At 36.7% G+C, this 19,928-nt stretch overlaps 2 protein-coding genes across 4 annotated transcripts; one reads left to right on the forward strand and one right to left on the reverse strand.

The window, feature by feature from the left end:
* Positions 1 to 1,577: 1,577 nt before the first annotated feature.
* LOC117991962 (insulin-like growth factor-binding protein complex acid labile subunit) lies at positions 1,578 to 8,876 on the reverse strand. 3 transcript variants are annotated; one of them, XM_034979600.2, is made up of 4 exons: positions 8,767 to 8,876; positions 6,149 to 6,194; positions 4,976 to 5,145; positions 1,578 to 3,696 (listed from the first exon to the last, which is right to left on the reverse strand). In XM_034979600.2, exons 2-4 carry the CDS (start codon positions 6,156 to 6,158, stop codon positions 1,720 to 1,722), a joined length of 2,157 nt encoding a protein of 718 aa, XP_034835491.2. In that variant the 5' UTR covers positions 6,159 to 6,194; positions 8,767 to 8,876; the 3' UTR covers positions 1,578 to 1,719. The 3 variants fall into 3 exon arrangements, with proteins under 3 accessions (XP_034835491.2, XP_069361701.1, XP_069361700.1); XM_069505600.1 differs by lacking the exon at positions 8,767 to 8,876 and adding an exon at positions 6,928 to 6,945; XM_069505599.1 differs by lacking the exon at positions 8,767 to 8,876 and adding an exon at positions 6,924 to 6,942.
* A 6,846-nt stretch (positions 8,877 to 15,722) lies between these two features.
* Positions 15,723 to 19,600, forward strand: LOC138403787 (chaoptin-like). Its single transcript, XM_069505638.1, has 2 exons — positions 15,723 to 15,740; positions 16,284 to 19,600. The coding sequence occupies exon 2, from the start codon at positions 16,289 to 16,291 to the stop codon at positions 19,541 to 19,543; it is 3,255 nt and encodes a 1,084-aa protein (XP_069361739.1). The 5' UTR covers positions 15,723 to 15,740; positions 16,284 to 16,288; the 3' UTR covers positions 19,544 to 19,600.
* The last annotated feature ends 328 nt before the right edge of the window (positions 19,601 to 19,928 follow it).

Below are 19,928 nucleotides of genomic sequence, written 5' to 3' on the forward strand. Positions count from 1 at the left end.
AAACCAAGTGTGTTATATTTTCTCTGCCCAATACAAAGGCGACCAAGGACATTAACTTAATGATAAATAAATATATGTTAAAAGTGGAGGAGACCACCGTGTTCCTAGGAATCACGTTAGATGCAAAGCTTCAATGGAACGCCCATATATCAACACTTGCTGGTAAACTCAGCTCTGCTGCTTATGCTGTTAGAAAGATTCGACAGGTAACTGACGTGGAAACTGCAAAAATTGTGTATTTTGCCTATTTCCACAGTATTATGTCTTACGGAGTCTTGCTGTGGGGTAAAACGGCAGATATTGGGAAAATATTCGTATTACAAAAAAGGGCAATACGTGCAATTTATAATTTAAAACCGCGCGATTCCCTACGAGAGATATTTAAGGAAATAGGTATTCTTACAGTAGCTTCCCAATATATATACAATAATATAATTTTTGTACGACAAAACATTCACAGTTACAAAAAAATCAGTGATCTCCATGATAGGCAAACTAGAAACAAAAATAAGCTAGCTACTCCTGCGCTCCGCCTCTGTAAGGTGCGAAAGTCATTTGTGGGAATGAGTGTAATATTTTATAATAAAATTCCACAAGCAATTTTAGACTTGCCTTTACACAAGTTTAAAAAATGTGTTAAAAGTATGCTCCTAAAAAAAGCATATTATACAGTCGCAGACTATGTAAACGATAAAAAAGCTTGGATTTGACTCGCTCCAGCAATGCACGGGGCTGCAATGGCTTGTATAGTACGGTATAATAACATTGTAAATTGAAAAATTAAAAAGAGCAACCGCCGAGTTTCTTGCTGGTTCTTCTCGGTAGGAACGGCATTCCGAACCAGTGGTAAATTAAACCTGACTATTCATAAGCACTTTTAAAAAGTTTACATGAATAAAAAAACATTCTATTCTATTCTATTCTATTCTTGACAGACAGACCGACAGACAGACTGACAACAAAGCGATCCTGTAAAGTTCCCATTTATTTGGAGATACGGAACCTTAGAAATGAAAATACGCCCAGAATAGACCTACTCTTTTTAGTTTATTAAAATATTGAAATTAAAAAAAAATAAGAATTTCATTTAGTACCGAACTCACTGTTAAGTGTTACTAATATAATATGCTAAAGATTCTTATCTCGTAGATTTAACAAATTGACAAAAACCAGATTTGAGATCGAAAATTCTTTCACTGATATATGGATGGATTATATACGAGGGCTATAAATTATACTAAAGAGCAGCCCCGGCGCACTTCGTACCGCCTAACAGTCGATTCCATTTTTTTAAATTTTTCTCTCCGTAAGAACCATCCTCGTACCTACTTCAAGGAATATTATAAAAAAATAATTAGCGAAATCGGTTCAACTGTTCTCGAGATTTGCGATCAGCAACACATTTAGCGATTCATTTTTATATATAGAAAGAAGATATGAATCGTGGACGAAGTCACGGGCAAAAGCTGGTGAAAAATGTTTCCTACTAGGAACAAATCACGGGGTGCTCAATCAGGGATTTGCTGTCTTCAAAATAAATAACAATTAATGGAATCGGATAGTAAAAAATAATAAAATCCAAAAAATATTTGTTTAATAAGTTGTACTTAACTGGTTTAAAAAACACAAAGGATACATGGAAAAAAAGTTACACAATATGAAATGACAAAGACAATTAACTTAAAAACTACAAATGATACACATTAAAAATTAAATTTTTCAGCGAAAATAGAAACGTGAAACGTTCCTGGCATTTCTCTGCTCTGCTTCGTGAAGGATCGCATGCCACATGAATCTCTTCATTAATGACGTCTGTTCCTGCACTGCTTCAAGAATCTTCTGGCTCACTATCAGTAGCCGCTCATCAGCCAAATATTTCGGCTTTTCATAATTTTGCACTTCCTGTTCACACGGGATTCCCTGTATTGATGTTCCTACCATTACAGTCTCCAATACCGTCGGATTCATCTTCGAATAACCTCGGCTGAAATCAGTCAAAGCCTTCGCTAGCCACTGGCATGACAAATTATTACCATCCAGATACACTGTCAAATCTTGCTTATAAGAAAGCCAACCGTCGCTATCCAGTACATTCAAACCATTGTGGCGAAGAGACAGCAAGCTCAAGTACTGTAAGTCCATAAACACTTTCGAATCCAACTGGCCGATCTGATTGAATGAAAGGTCTAAGTTCAGCAGACTCGTTAGGCCACGAAATACACCATGGTCAATAATTTTAAGGTTATTATGGGACAATCTCAAAGTTTTTAAGTTGCTCATGCGATTGAAAGCTGAAGGTGCAATTCTGTAAATGTCGTTGAAACTCAAATCTAAGACGCCTAATTTTTCAGGTAACTGTAAGGATGATTCATCTAATTCCAGGATATAATTGTAGCTCATATCCAATCTTGTCAGATCATGTTGATCAGTTAACCGTATAAGATACGCATCCGAGATATTATTATGACTGAGGACGAGCTCCCTTAAGCCTATAGCTTCATTGTCAGGTATAATCAGAGCCGATAGGCCGTTGTTCGAAAGATCCAAATATCCACCTTCAGGATGAAATGTAATTCGTAAGCTGTGCAGTTCGAGGATATCGTTGAATGTTAAGTTCACGTATTTCAAATTTTGTGTATTCGACAATGACTGGTCGGGAAAATATTCCATGTAGTTATGTGATAAATCGAAGTTTTGTAAACTGTGCATCGATGAAAAACTTTCATAATATAACCTGTTCAAGTAATTGCCGCTTAAATTCAAATACCTCACGTAGATCAGGTCTTTGGGATTTACAATAAAATCGGTCAATTTGTTATTAGACAAATCCACCGATTTCAGCTCCAAGAGACTGAACGCATTGTATTCGATATGAGTTATGGAATTGTTAGACAAATCAAGTTTAGTGTAAGCAAGTTTTGGCGTAATAGAATTTCTTCTGAATCTTTCAGCGATTTCAATCGATACATTCGGTACGTGCGTGATGTAGTTATCTGAAAGCAGGATCTTACAAATCGTGCCATTATTAAAATGTTTCCAGTGTCTTGGAAACAATGTTGGGTCTATTTTTTCAATTAGGTTTTTAGATATGTCGAAAGTTTCCAAATGATTTATGGTATTTATCGATTCCATGTCGATTTTCTGAATTTGATTAGATGTCAAGTAGAGGTGCCTTAAGTTATACAAATTCTTCAATGCGCCGTTAAGATATTTGATTTTGTTGTTATTTAATCTAAGGGTTTTTAAATGGGTCAAGTTACAGAATGGTTCCTCCCTCAATTCCCTTATAAAGTTATGGGAAAGATCCAGTTCAATGAGGCTAGACAGCTCGCCAAACGTATCACCGGGAACTTCTACGATAGAATTGTATGCCAATGATATCGATTGCATTGAGGATGGTCGAATTTCAAATTGAAAAAGTTCTCCAATGTTCGATATCTGGTTGTGGGATAGATCGATAACTTCAATACTGACGAGATTTCGGAATGGGCCGCTCTGTTCTATATCGTTAGTGATGATCTGTTGTATATTGTTATTGACGATGTAGAGGTTTCGGAGTCTGTACATGTCTTCCAGAAATGATAGATCGGTTCTTGGCCAATTCCCGTGAACAGTGAGCGTGGTGATCATAGCGAGAAACTCTGGATCTGCTCCGATATGGAAAGTTTCGGATGCGTTCTGAAGAGTGACGTCGACCTACAAGGACATTACATTGGTAAAATACAATAGAAAAAATAATCTTGGACTTGTTGAGTGCTTGACTCGTGAACATCACCGGTGGCTTAGCACCTCATACCATAATAGGTGCTATAAAAATCAACACTAGGGCTCGGTGGTGGGGATTACGCTAGATTTTAATTTTAGCTACTGTTCCCTTATCTATATTACCTACGGTATGTAATATAGGTATATCTATTGAAATGGAGTTATCTTGATAATTATTCTTATAAAAATATGTTTATTCATAATCTCAGTGGTTCATCTACAATGACACCACCGGCGATACTCAGCATCATATTTCTTTTTTTATTCGGTTACAAGTTAGCCCTTGACTGCGATCTCACCTAGTGATAAGTGATGCAGTGTAAGATGGAAGCGGGCTAACCTTAAATGGGGTTATTCAAGGGGCGGACCAACAAATTTCTGAAAAATCGGCAATGCATCGGCAGTTCCTCTGGTGCAGCAAATGTTCATGGGCAGCAGTAATCACTTAACATTAGGTGACCCGCAGGTTCAGGTTCTCTATTAAAAAAACCCTGTAAGCAGTTTCATTAAATTCATACCCCTTATTAGTTTCTACACCGCACTGTACAGGAACGCTAAATTTCTTAGCAGCCTACTTACCTAAACTAACCTTGCCGGTAGTGTAGCAGCTAGCCACGGCCGAAGCCTCCACTTATATGTAATTACATATTAGGCTAGGGTAACTTCTCTTAAGCTGTTGTAAGAGTAAGAAATGTATCCTCTCCACTAAACGGCGACGGCGCGAGCCAATCTCTATAGATGTAGCTAACTGTGCGGGAGATATCAGTGCACAAGTGTGTGCGCAAACACAGATGCACTTTCTATTCCCTCACTCTCATAGCCCGATGGGACGGGCATCCGACACGACCGGAGAGAGGTCAGGTGCAGGACCGACGGCTTTACGTGCTCCGTCCGGAACACCGCCAACTTCCTTACTCCGGGCTAGTAAGATACAGACATGATATTTCAGCTTTGTAGAGCGTTGTCTCTGTCACTCATACCTATATGACGTTTTGTTGGTCTCAACGACAGACACATTGCTCTACAAATCCAGCATTATCTCCTTCTATATAGGTCTATGTACATTACATTCTGCCATGTACTGTACTGAGAATTTCTTAACAAAAAACCTATTTTTGACCCGACGCGGGAATCGAACCCAGCTCGTGATCTGCAGTCGAACATTCAAATTGCAAACCACTAAATGAATGAGACAAGAAAAACACAATACCTTGACGTCATAGTTGCTAGAGCCTTGGCAATCGCTGTGCAGTTTGACATCCTTTATTGTGTTAATGCAAACGATGCGATAGGAGCATAGCCCGATCGCATGCATTTGATCCAGGGGACAGTTGCCCGCGACGAAGCTCGCGCTGATTAAAATCACCAGTAAGGTTATAACTGAAAAAGGGCAAAGAGGAATCTGGTATTTGACAACTAGTAAAATCAGTAACTTTTTATCAAACTACAAACGCGCGCTTAGTATGCGAGCTTCTATGAAATACTGGCATGTGATATAGGCTTTTTAAGACGCGCTTTTTTCACCAGGCTGTATCTCACGAACCGTTATAGTTAGACAGTTGAAATTTTCACAGATGATGTATTTCTGTTGCCGCTATATAAAATAAATATTTAAGGGGGCTCCCATACAACAAACGTCATTTTTTTGGCTCGTTTTTATAGATAATGGTACGGAACCCTTCGTGCGCGAGTCCGACTCCCACTTGGCTGGTTTTTTTTTAAGTTTAATTGACAATTCGTTAATGGTTGTTACACTTAAAACTAACAAAGGACCTGGATTTTATGTATTTTAGAAGACCCTCTATTTAATAAATAAAAATCAATGAGAAATAATTAAGTTTGTATGTATGTATGTACTACTGAGCCAATTTTGATGAATGAGGTGTCAATTGAATGACGTAACGGAGACAGTGAAAAGACTAAAAAGGACCAAACCTTTTGAGTCAGTGTATAATAGTGATAGTGTACATAGTGTAAGTGCTGAAAGAACACGTAAGCAAAGTGTATTTCAAACCAAGAAAGACTGCGTTAATGGACAATTTCTTAGTATATAAGATAATTTATAAGTTTAGGTTAAAATAAAATTATTTATTACTCATAAATTAGGCTAGATCGTAATACAATTCAGTAGCTAATTGTCACTCAACAATAAGGAAAATAAATAAATTGAATCGTTGTTATGGTCCGGGGCTACATTTTATATACTTAAAACAAAATCCATCTGACGGATGTTACATCCAAAAAAGTGGGAGTCTTTCGAAAATGCTGTCTTCTTCTTTTGAAATATAACAAAATAACCACACTGACACTACATTAGTACCTATCTACATCGCACGAAGTCGGGGCGGGTCGCTAGTAATTTAATAAATAATTACTAACTTACCTTCCTTCATTTTCTCTGCATACGCGGTTCAATATAAGAGTTGAATCTGAAAAACAAAAATATAACTTTTCAATGCATAGAATCAATATTTTTAAGAACTAGTACTAGTGGTCTTGTATTGTATGGAATTGAAATAGGAATTTATGACGGTGGTGTAGATTGGAGGTTTCGAAAATCGGTGAGTGGGTGGAATTTCCAAAAACCCTGAACGTAGGGACTTACCTACTTTTTCATTTTTGCTTGAAAGCCCAAATAGGTACTTTCATCCCCTATTTAACCCTTTGGGGGTAGAATCTCACACACCTTTAAATAAATAAATAAATAAAAATGTCTTTTATTCAATTAAACTTTTACAAGTACTCTCGAGTTTTGAATCGTCATAATATGCATCTACCATCTTTGAGAACATTGTGGAGAACTCTCAAGTATGCAGGTTTCTTCACGATATTTTTATTCATCAGCACTTTACCGCTAAGGTAAGATTATAAGGCTAAGTATAAAATATTGTACCATCTGAATTCTGAATCACTATCCATAAATGCGGAAGCGTGTTTGTTTGTTGATTTGTTGGTTTGTCTTTCAAATACACCGCAACGGAGCAAAGGATCGGCTTGTTTTTCGCATGGGGACCTGGAGAAAGGCAACCCCGATTTTATCCCGGAAAATCAAAGCTCTCACGAGAGTTTCCCTAAACTTTTACTACTTAAACCTAAGGCTAAATCCAGGCGGACGAAGTCGCGGGCATCAGCTAGTAAAAATAAATAAAATGACTTACCTACCTGTAGTTACCTACTTCCGTCGGACAGCACAACTGCGTAGTTATTGCAGTGAAGCCTAGTTCTAAAGTCCAGTCTTTTTAGGGTTCCGTACCTCGAAAGGAAAAACGGAACCCTTATAGGATCACTTTGTTGTCTGTTTGTCTGTCTGTCGGTATAATATGTCAGGAAACCTACACGGTACTTCCCGTTGACCTAGAATCATAAAATTTGGCAGGTAGGTAGGTCTTATAGCAGACATTCAGGAAAAAATCGAAAAACCTTGAGTTTAGGGTTACATCACACAAAAAAAATATCTGGTTATGAACTAATAATTTGTATCTATATTCAATTTCCGAAGTAAGATAACTATATCAAGTGGGGTATCATATGAAAGGGCTTTACCTGTGCATTCTAAAACAGATTTTTATTTATTTTTATGCATCATAATTTTTGAATTATAGTGCAAAATGTCGAAAAAATACGACTGTAGTACGGAGCCCTCGTTGCGCGAGCCTGACTCGCACTTGGCCGGTTTTTTAAATATGACGCTCGCATTATTTTGCTGACTTCGCGAAATGGGAATACCGGTATGTCGTCATAGAATAGATATTCAATAGAAGCTAAATGTTGACTCTATACCTATAGAAGCAGTAATAGTGCGCACCTCTAATGAAATTCTAGAGTTTGTGCGTTATAAGTAATTAAATATCACTGGATTTAACGGTGAAGGAAAACATCGTGAGGAAACCTGCATGCCTGAGAGTTCTCCATAATGTTCTGAAAGGTGTGTGAAGTCTACCAATCCGCACATGGCCAGCGTGGTAGACTATGGCCAAAATCCTTCTCACTCTGAGAGTAGACCCGTGCTCTGTAGTGAGCCGGCGATGGGTTGATCATGATGATACCTATAGTACACGTCAGGTCGAGATGGCAATCGGAGAGGGCGTTCCCCCGCACACCCGCACAACCCCCGCGATAACCCGGTGTGGGCGAGCGTGGGTGACGTGCGGCTGTTATTTATAGTTCATAGTTATAGTTCACGGCAGTTAGGAAACCTGATACATAATGTTGAAGCTTCACTTACTCTAGCAGGCGTCAAAAGTTACCTACATTTGACGCAGGTAGGCTATGAAACGACTAGGTATCTTTGATTTCACGTCACTCCTATACTAATATTTGACAGAAGTCAATTCAGTATCAAAATAGAGAGTTTCCTCCTTATTCCTCACTCTAGTTCACTCTGCCTTAGAGGTTAGGATGTCGGCCTCTTAATGATGGTGTGGGATTCGATTCCGGGCACAAGTCTCTTTTAACGACCACCTAACTTTACGAACGTGCGTATTAAGAAAGTTAAAATCATTAGCTTTAACGGTGAAGGAAAACATCATGATAACTTGCAGCCAGGTGAGATCGCAGTGAAGGGTTAAAAGAAAAAAAACCGGCCGAGTCAGACTCGCGCACCGAGGGTTCCGTACTACAGTTGTATTTTTTCGAAATTGTGCAAGATAAATCAAAAAAATAAATAAAAATCTGTTTTAGAATGTATGTAGGCCTACACTTAGCATAGTTATCTTACTTTAAAAATTGAAAATACTTATATTTTGTTCATGAACACAATATTTTAATTTTTTTCTGTGATGTAACCACAAATTCACGGTTTTCGGATTTATTCCTTTACTTGTGCTAATAAGATCTACCTATCTACCAAATTTCATGATTCTAGGTCAACGGGAAGTACCCCATAGGTTTTCTTGACAGACACGACGGACAGACAGACAACAAAGCCATTATATTAGGGCTCCTGTTTTATTTTGAGGTACGGAACCCTAATAAAAGGAAAAAAAGTAAAAACAGACTTACCCAGTAGTTTCTTCCTGCGGACAGCACAATTGTGAAGCTATTGCAGTGAAGTCTGGTTCTAAAGTCCGGAGTCTTATTTAAATTTGATGCTCGCATCATTTTGCTGACTTCGCGAAATGGGAACACAGGTATGTCGTCATAGAATAGGTATCTTATAGAAGCCAAATTTTGTTGTCTCTATACCTACCTACGTAGGTATATACGTTACTATGGGCCTCATAAGAAAGCTCAGAGTCACTCAGCGGGCGATGGAGAGAGCTATGCTTGGAGTTTCTCTACGTGATCAAATCAGAAATGAGGAGATCCGTAGGAGAACTAGAGTAACCGACATAGCTCAACGGGTTGCGAAGCTGAAGTGGTAATGGGCAGGGCACATAATTCGTAAAACCGATAGACGTTGGGGTCCAAGGTGCTGGAATGGCGACCTCGGAAGACGCAGAATTGTAAGACCTAGGTGGACGGACGACATCAGACGAGTCGCAGGGCGCCGCTGGATTCAGGCGGCGTGTGGAAGTCCCTACAAGAGACCTGTCCAGCAGTGGACGTCTATCGGTTGATGATGATGATGATGATGATGATACCTACGGCAGCCTAGTTGCGGTGATTGTACAGTGGATATTGGCCTGCGGAATCTGGGGTTCCATGGTGTATGTGCAGGAACGAGGCCTGCCTCTGTTTCTTCCTTAGCAAAAAGAACACAGTCTCGAACAGTTCCAATAGCTTCAAAATTATCGCCTCCCAAAGGAACCGGAGCATCCTTAAAGCTTCTGGGGCCGTTGAGTAGTCTGGTAGCATGCAGCCGAAGTGACAAATAGTGGTCCTGTAGTAGTCCACCCTGAGGTTATTATCTGGATAAAATATGGTATTGTTACTTTAGCTCTAGATCGGTGATGGTCGAGTGGTTAAGACGTCGGCTTCCTATTCGGGTGGTCCAGCATTTGATTCCGGGTGCGCAACTCTTAAAGCCATTATTCCACTCATCCGATTCGAGTCCGTGAACATACGGAAATAAAAAACTCGGACTGAACTAGGATATTGCATACGCACTAATCGGATCTCTGATCCAATTTTTTTGAGATGCCAGGTTGAGATGGCGGTCGAGTGCGGGAGAGCGCGGATGACGTGCGAGAGTGCGGGGCTCCGCCGTCGCCCCCCGCCTCATTTGCCATCTCAACCTGTCGCGGGCTATGACTATGTTGGTAGGTAATGAAGATTGATGTGGAATGTCTTCATATTAAAAATATTCTATGACATGTTTCATATCAAATGTTTATTGTATAGCCAAGTCTTGATACCTTTCTTTGATCTATGCATTTTATACAAGCTCATATAACGAATTGTTTCGAGGAATCGCAACGTAGGTAACCTATTTGTAAGTATCATGATCAACATATCGCCGGCCCACTACTGTGCACGGATCTTCTCTCAGAATGAGAGTCTGCCACGCTGGCCCAGTGCGGATTGGCAGACTTTACACACCTTTTAAAAATGAGAACATTATGGAGAACTCTTACGTATGCAGGTTTCCTCACGATGTTTTAGTGATACTTAGTTAATTGCTGGAAACGCAGCTCCGAAAAGTTAGCGGGATCGAACCCCCAACCTCCTGAAAATAAGGCTGACGTCCTAACCACTACGCTGTTACCGCTCTTTGTATTTGTATAATGAAATTGATTATTGAATAGTGGCTCTTTATGGACTGCACCCTATCCGAATTCAAGTGGGTATTTGACTCCAATTTTTTTATTACTTTATTATAAACTAGGATAAAAATTATGACGTAAACTGAAAAAATCGATCAAATAACAAAAAAGTTATAAGCCTTTAAATATTTCTGATTAGACAGAGATAGCGATATAGCATTTTGACGTCACACCTTACTAATGCCATAGTATCTTCGTGCGGTTTTAATACAAATTTTCGTTTTGCGAGAAAGGGATAGAAGACCCTCCCACTCCAAAATTAAAATGGCTGTAACTTTGTAAATCTATTCGGATTTTAATATTTTTTTCAGCGTACGTCATTATTTTTATCCTAGTTTATAATAATTCATCAAATTCCAAAGTAGGAAAACATGATTCGAATTTTGAAGTAGCCATAGTAGGTACTTCGTAGGTACAGTACGCGGCCGAAAGTAATGTACATCGACCTTTAAAAGGAGTTAGCAGATTTGTAGAGCACTGTCTCGGTCGTGGAGACCGATAAAACGTCATATATGAGTATGAGTGACAGAGACATCTACAAAGCCATTGACATTTTAAAGGCCGATGTAGGTACATTGATTACTCGCATACTGTAAGTACTTTGTTTGAGCATTTGTGATTTGTTCACAATCTATATATTATATAAAATTCAAAAAGTCCTGACTGACTGACTGACTGACATAGATATCAACGCACAGCCTAAACCGCTGGTCCTAAAGACATGAAATTTGAAGTCTATTCTTTGTAAAGAGTAGGTATCCACTAAGAAAGGATTTTTCGAAATTCCACCCCTAATTGGGTTAAATGGGGGATGGAAGTTTGTATGAAAGTCCGTCATTTGTCAAGTTATTTGCATGAAAATTGGTACACAATTGGGTCACAAATGAAGAAATACGTGTTTCAGGATTTTTGGAAAATTCGCCCATAAGGGTGGTATTGGAAAGTAGGTTTTTTCTTGAGGTTAGGTGTCAGCTAAGAAACGACTATGAGAAAATCCCCCCCCTCTCCCCCTAAAGGAGTGAAATGGGGGTTGGAAGGATATATGTGTTATTCGGTGCTGTTCAGAGTGCGCGTCCTGATGTTATAATGTTTGTTTCTGAAAAAAAAAATGCCATTTGTTTCCTGTAGGCCACGCGGGCGAAGCCGCGGGCAGAAGCTAGTCCGTTATAGACTTTGAAACCATCCAAAACTGCTTTCATGCAAAGATGGTTTTAGAGTTGTTTTTTTTTAAATTTTAATTCTCTTTTTTTAAAGTTTTATATGACTTATTTTCAAACGCTAATTTCTAGGAAATGAAATCAATTTTTTTTTTAAACGTTTTTTAGGTTGAATGATGTGTAATAATTTGAGAGTAGATTTTAAATCAGTACCCGTAGTACAAGATTTTACGTCTCACCAAACCAAACCAAATTCGAGAGTCGAAATACTTCCGCGTTACAGTAAACTGGATCTGAAATGCCTTGTTTTAAAGCTCAAGTTTGTCTACACTTCTACAGCCAGCGCTCCAAGCGGAAACATTGCGAAATTAAAATCAGTGGCATTGAATATTTGACTTCAATTCAAGGCTGTTTAGGTCCATTTTACTGTAACGCGAAAGTATTTCGACTCTCGAATTTGGTTTGGTTTGGTGAGACGTCAAATCTTGTACTACGGGTACTGCAAACGAAAATAAAACGCCACTTCGACCGTTGTGGCGTTATTAGTAGGATACGACGCTGTGTGTGTGTGTGTGTGTGTGTGTATATATAGGTATCTCTAAATAAAATAAATTAATAATTATTTATTTAAATGGCAACACTATGTCTGATGATAAAATGGTGATTCCCCGAAAGCGTAAATAATAACATTCATTTATGTCTTATCATCAAATATACATGCATACTACGTGTGAGGGAACTCGGAAAGTTTTGAGACAAATAACAATTAGGTAATGGTTTACAATGTGATTCTTAATCAGACCTAAAATACAGAGTGTAACCAGAACGCTATGAAAAACTTAGCATTATTGTTATACCTACTACCTAAACACAATCCAATACCAATAACCATTAGCCTCATTTTGTAGTTTTAATGATTTGTAATTTTTCAAACCTGCAATGTATAGCGTACAAAACTCGGGTCAATGCCCCGCCAACGATACGGCATTAGCTCCGAGTGGCCTAATTACAGAACGTTCGTTGACCTCTAAGTCTAGCATCAGTCAGATGTTTTATTTGCAATATATCGTGAAATTTTACAAAATAATAGGTTATTTTTTTAAATATTTTTCGCGTTTTTTCTGCGTTTTTTTTGTGGTATCATGCCACTGATCATCAGTACTATCACCTGTCTTCATTTTTGCCAGCGTTCTGGTTACAGCCTGTATGTTACTCGTTTTTACCAGCAACTTTGTCTGCATAAAAAAGTTGTTTTTTATCCTATAGAAGTTCTTTATAATATCCTGGGATAAAATAGTATGCCGATATACATCAATTCTTGTGTTTTTCAAGCTTGGTGCCAAATTGTGGTGAAATCTTATTTTTTTCATCATTAATCACAAATGAGCCTGTTTTCCGTACCTAATATCTATCCCCGGAAACAAGGTACTCAGTACGAAAAACAGCTAAAGCTCTTTTGTTGGTTGTTCATTCATAATGACTTTTTCGTCTTTGTTATTGTACTGTTTGCTTATTATACACTAGCTGATGCCCGCGACTTCGTCTGCGTGGAATTAGATTTTCAAAAATCCCCTGGGAACTCTTTGATTTTCCGGGATAAAAAGTAGCTTATGCCACTCTCCTGTCTTTATCTATACCCATGCAAAAAATCACGTCAATGCGTTGCACCGTTGCGACGTGTAGATAGTAGTAGTGTGTAAGGGTACTGATATAATAAGGGTACTGATAAAATAAGGGTACTGATATCGGCTCACTACCTGTGTACACCACATGCGTGTATATCTCACTTACTGCCTTTCAGCCAAGTGCGTGAGCAAGGTGATTTGCATTGCCCTTACTTCATACATTACAGTGCGCGGCTGAAAGTAATGTACATCGACCTTTAGAAGGAAATAGCAGATTTCTAGTGCACTCTCTCTGTTGTTAAGACCGACAAAACGTTATATAGGTATGAGTGACACGTTGCACGTTATCTTTGTCACATAAGGGAAAAGGAAATCGCTTATTAATCTATAATGCACTATTTATATTATTTACAAACCGCCCACCCCGGTCTCACATGGGTTATAACAACATGGAGCTATGAATCAGCTTAGCTTGTTTTCTATGGTTTTTATTACCTAAGACAACTATTCTAGGAACTAAATGGACTGGGGGCGTCCATAAATTACGTGAGGTGTTTTTTTTTTTGAATTTTCTGTCCCTCCCCCCCCCCCCCCCCCCCTGGTAAGATGTCGTGAGGTTATATTCATCCCCCAATCTCACGTGAGATTTTTCAAAATGTGGGTTTCTTACGTAAACGCGTTGGATACTTGAATGAAATTATTTTCTTTCTAACGAATTAGTTAATGATCTTAATCGTATTACGATAACGCTTAAGATTAAATCTTAAACATGTACAATCTGGAATGGACCAAAATAGTATAATTTTTTTGTTTCAATCAGAAAAAAATTGCGTGATATTTGCCGAGACCCCCCCTCTCTCCAACGTAAGATTAGATGAGATTTGACTCGACCCCCTCCGCCCCTTAAACATCTCACGTAATTTATGGACGCCCCACTGTAGATATAGCACAGTAAAGACTATCCTTACGTTGCGTTGCGTACATACGTCATATACCTACTCTGATTCATCATCATCATTATAAACCATAGATAACCATGTAGGTAGTTTGAATTTTGTTTTCAGTACACCAATTTCAATCGTATCTTAAAGTGTAAGTTTAAGTTAATAATAATTGTGTCAACAGAAAGTAGGTACCTACTTATTAAGTTATCAAGTCTAATTACTATATAAAACATGATGGCCCCAGGGTCTCCACGGCAAACGGCACAAAAATGTAACTCTCTATAAGAGAGGCATACTACTTGCACCGTTTGCCGTTTTCAGCTGTTTCTGCTGCGGCTCCCGGTCTTGACGCTGTCTTCCTGATATGACACGGGGCCAATGTGTCAACGCAAGTTGTGTCTCACATTAGCGCCCGTCCCCGTTCCCAGGGAACCAGCGTCAAACCATCAGGTCTCTTGTCCTAGTTTAAGTTGTATTTTTATTTCTCTTACTACCTGCCCAGCTGATGATCGCGAATTCATTCGCGTGGATTTAGGTTTTTAAAAATCTTAAAAAAAAGTCGCGCAACGGATCGACGTGATTTTTATATTATTTGCATGGGTATAGTTAGACTTTTAAAAACTTAATAGCTTTTATAGTTTACTAGATGAAGCCCGCGAATTAGGTTTTTCAAAAGCCGTGGGAACTTTTTGATTTTTCCGGGTCCTTTCCCGGTATGGGCCGATCGATGGGCCGAGAAAGGCTAGTGGACAGACAAATAGACGCACTTTCGCATATCAATATGGATATGGGTTTTTTAGATACAGAGTGTAACCAGAACGCTGGCAAAAACGAAGACAGGTGATAGTACTGAACCTGATGATTACTGATATGATACCACAAAAAACGCGAAAAAAAATATATTAAAAAATCCTATAATTTTGTAAAAGTTTGCGATATAGATATTATTGCAAATAAAACATCTGACTGATACTAGAGGTCGACGAACGTTGCGTAAGTAGGCCACTCGGAGTCAATGCCGCGTCGAGTTTTGCACGCTATACATTGCGGGTTTGAAAAATACTAAATCACTAAAACTACAAAATAAGGCAAATGGTTATTGGTATTGGATTGTGTTTAGGTAGTAGGTAGTATAACAACAACGCTAAGTTTTAGTGCTAGCGTTCTGGTTACACTCTGTAGTGTATATAGAAAATATTATAATAAAACCTGTGTTTACTGTACACAGTAAAGTCTGTGTGGCTGTGACACAAGCTACTGCTGAAATTCTTTAAGATCAGTTGAGCCATGAACAGATAGACAGACGGAATGACACAGACATATCTAGTTAGGCAGAAAGACATATTGACACGATTTCATAATTAATATTAGTTAGGTAAACCACATCCGTGATAATATTGCTTTGATAAAATTAAAATAATATATCTTTCTATCAAACATAATGTTCCGTAGTTCGCTATGGTCTCTCATGCAGTGCAGAAGCCATCATGTTAAATAATATAATATAAAAAAGCTAAGAAGTGAAAGCTTGAAACGACACAATTGGTAAGAAATCAAATAATGGCTTTTTAATTACTTGTTTGGTACGGTTAATTCGATGCTATCTTTCAAATGTAATAATGATATCACTACCCATACTTAATATAAATGTGAAACTGTGTTTGTTTGTTGGTTTGTCCTTCAATCACATCGCAACGGAGCAACGGATCGACGTGATTTTTTGCATGAGTATAGTTAAAGACCTGGAGAGTGACAAAGGCTACTTTTTATCCCGAAAAATCAAAGAGTTCCCACGGGATTTTAAAAACCTAAATCCACGCGGACGAAGTCGCGGGCATTAGCTAGTTATAATATGTATAACTATTAATAATATAATGTAAATATAATAATATTATAACAATAGTTAAATCACTACAATACTTAAATATTTTTTTAAATTATTATTTTGTAATTATTACAAAATAATAATTAAAATAATCAAAATCTTGACTAGCGAAATCTTAGACAAAAGTAAAAAGCTAATAATTTATTATTATTAATTCAAGCTATTAAATTATAAAGAGGTAAAGTTTATGTATTTATTTCCAGATACCATGCTGCTGCTTAGTTCTTTGATTTTTGCAACGGTTCTTGGCGTAGATGGACAATGCTTACTAGAAAATTTACCAAAAATTTATGATATATGTATTGCCACAATTTCTTGCGATGGGACAACGGGAGACTTAATGAATATCGTGAAGAATTGGGATTGTATAAAAAGTGGCGTGTGGTATTATAACCAGTATACGGGTCATGACGAAGAAGAATTAAAGACTGATTATTACTTAAACGTAAACGTTAGAGATGTAGATATCGATATTTCGGAGGATCCATTAATTGAAATAATAGATGCAAGCACTAACGTAGTAAGTTTGAACATTGAAAGGGGCAATTTAGTATCCATACCAATTGTTGTGGGTAGCTTAGTCCAATTGACTGAGCTTTCTTTGACATACAACCAAATTGAAATTATAAACTTAAGAAAAGTATCAGCTGGGGTTTCAATGAAGTATCTCAATGTATCTCATAATTGTATATCAACCATTGAAGAAGACTTAATCGAGAGTCCTGTGCCTAGTTTAATTACTACTATTGACCTTAGTTATAATAAACTTGAATCTCTATCAGATGGCTGCTTCGCAAGGTTTACACAACTTAAATATTTGGACCTTTCATATAATTTACTTCAACAATTAGATATACTAACATTTGAGGGAATAGCACAATTGGAGACACTGAAACTCTCAAACAATAAATTATCGAAAATCGGTCAACCCTTTGCAAGATTTAGGAGGTTAAAATATTTGACTTTAGATTATAATCAACTAACATCTCTGACTGAGTTAAATTTTAAGAACTTGATCGGATTGGAAAAACTAAACCTAAGTTCAAATTTGATAAAAAATATTGAAGATCGATCTCTAGCTACAAATACAAATCTTAAAAAATTAGATTTACGTCATAATGAAATCAATGTTATTCGACAGCCACTATTTGATAACAACATAAACCTGAACACATTATCGCTTTCGTACAATGCTATAGAATTTATAGAAAGAGGCGTATTTAGAACAACTAACATATCTTATTTTGATATTCTAAATAACCATATAAGTGGATCTATTGAAAATGACACATTTGCAGGCATGTCTATCGAAACCTTGGATTTAACCAACGGGGAGTTAACAAAATTAGGCGATAAAGCTTTTAGCTCTTTGAGTTCCGATTTGAGGTATTTGAATATGAGTAACAATTTAATTGAAAATATAGCAGATTCTGCTTTTCAATCATTGCAAAAACTTTCACAACTGGATTTGTCTTTTAATAATTTAATTGATATCCATTTTTATACAAGTGATCTTCTACAATTGACTGAATATTACCTACAGAGCAATAAAATAAAAAAGATTACTCCTAATATGTTCAGAAATATGACAAGTTTGGTCAAGTTGGACTTGTCGCAAAATAAAATTGTGGATATTGATTTTAATTCATTTATTGATCTTGTAAACCTAACTGAACTCGATGTAAGTGGCAACACATTTATTGATTCTATAAAAGCAAATCTATTTCGTGGGCTATATAAGGTAAAGTCTTTAGACTTATTCAATACAAGCTTGATTTCTTGTCTCAATGAGTCATTTTCAGGAATGATTTCTCTTAAGTATCTAAACGTATCGCATGGTCAGTTACAAACAATTGAGTATGATACATTTAAAGCAACTGGGGCTATCAGCATTCTTGATTTATCATATAACCTTTTAGAAAAATTTTACGTTAATACTTCAAGCATTTCAAAATTATCAGAATTATATCTAAACCATAACAAATTAAACAATGTTACAAGTAAAACTTTTAAAAATCTATTGCTTTTAGAAAAACTAAATTTAGCTTATAATAATATCTTTTCTATTGATGGCTTACAAACATTAACTCATTTACATTATATAAATTTATTTTATAATTTGAATTTGCATATTAAAAGTGATATTTTTAACAATTTAGTTTTATCAGAAGTTTCTTTAAGAAACGTAAGGCGACCATTTAATTTTAACAATGCTGTGAATACTTCAATTACAACATTAATAATGTCACATTGTGAAATTAAAGATGTAAATTCCGTTTTTGTGTATAACATTTACAATATTCTTAAGTTAGACATTAGTTCAAATAAAATCAAAGCGTTGGATAAAGGTTCATTTCCAAATATGGCTGTTCTTAATTGGCTTGATATAAGTTTTAATATGATTTCCATTATACAGCCAGGGACGTTTCTATCCAATAACATGATAAACACTTTGAATCTGTATGGTAATAATTTGCAATCTCTACAATTTGGAGCACTTGATGGGCTTAGAAACCTTCGTGTTCTTAATTTATCCAACAATGAAATACATACATTTGGTGTGAATCTGCTACACACTTCGCCATATTTGACTGAATTGTTTCTTGAAAACAATAATTTAGCAAGTTTTGACTTCAAAGAACTTTCTGAAATGAGTGTTGCATTGTTAACTATTGGTGGTAACAGTATATCATGTGATGCTTTGGCAGATTGGAGGAAATTAAACAGCGATACTGGTTTAAATGTTACTGCGGAGATGTTAGATTATAATTCAGAAAATATATATGGGATACGTTGTAAAACAAGTGCATTACGAGAAAAAACTAAAAATGAAACCACTAATGTAAATGTAACTAGCGAAGTTATTGAAATTAAAGACACAGTTGGTCAGCTGTACAGTTATTTAAAAATATCTCAAAACGAAACATTTTCTAAAATTATTAAAATTTTAGAAAATATTCCTGTTAATTTAGATAAGGTTTCGAAAAACTTGAACCATTCCCAATTGGTTTATACTAAGCAAATAAAAGACTTGTTAAATCAGAATAAAGATTTATTGCCGCAGTTAGTAACTACAAATGATCATGTAGAAAATGATATTAAATTGATGATATCATTATTAGAAATAAACAATAACTTAACGAAACTAAGTAACATTCAAAAAGAATCACTCCAGACGCCGATTTCTAGTAAAGCTATCCAAACACAAGAAAATCTAAATTCGACGTCTATTGAGCCAAAATTATATGGAGCCGAGACATTTGAAGTCAAATTAGATGAAAGTTCCATAGCAGATATAAAAGTATTGTTATATTTTATTGCTGTATGTTTTGCGATTGTAATTTTATTTTGTGTTGTAGCATTAACGTTTAAATATTTGTACAAACAATCCTCACAAAGGATACGTATAAACCATTTGTTTGATAGTGGACAATCAATAAGAAACGGCATAGAAATGGAGTAAATAATAATACTATTTAAAAGATTATAAAGTATGGCATGAAATAAATTATAACTTTATAAGATTTAGGTTTTTAAAAATCCTGTGGGAAGGGAACTCTTAAATTTTCCGGGATAAAAAGTAGCCTATGTCCAAGGCAAGTCCCGGGTTGCAAGCTACCTCTGTACCAAATTTCGTCAAAATCAGTTGAACGGTTAAGCCGTGAAAAGCTAGCAGACAGACAGACAGACAGACACACTTTCGCATTTATAATAATACTAGCATATGCTCGCGACTTCGTTCGCATGGAATTCGATAATTTCAAACCCCTGGTTTACCCCGTTATGGGTTGAATTTTCAAAAATCCTTTCTTAGCGGACGTCTACGTCATAATAGCTATCTGCATGCC

Source organism: Maniola hyperantus, chromosome 20 (genome assembly GCF_902806685.2).
Source record: "Maniola hyperantus chromosome 20, iAphHyp1.2, whole genome shotgun sequence".
In the NCBI taxonomy this organism is placed as follows: domain Eukaryota; kingdom Metazoa; phylum Arthropoda; class Insecta; order Lepidoptera; family Nymphalidae; genus Maniola; species Maniola hyperantus.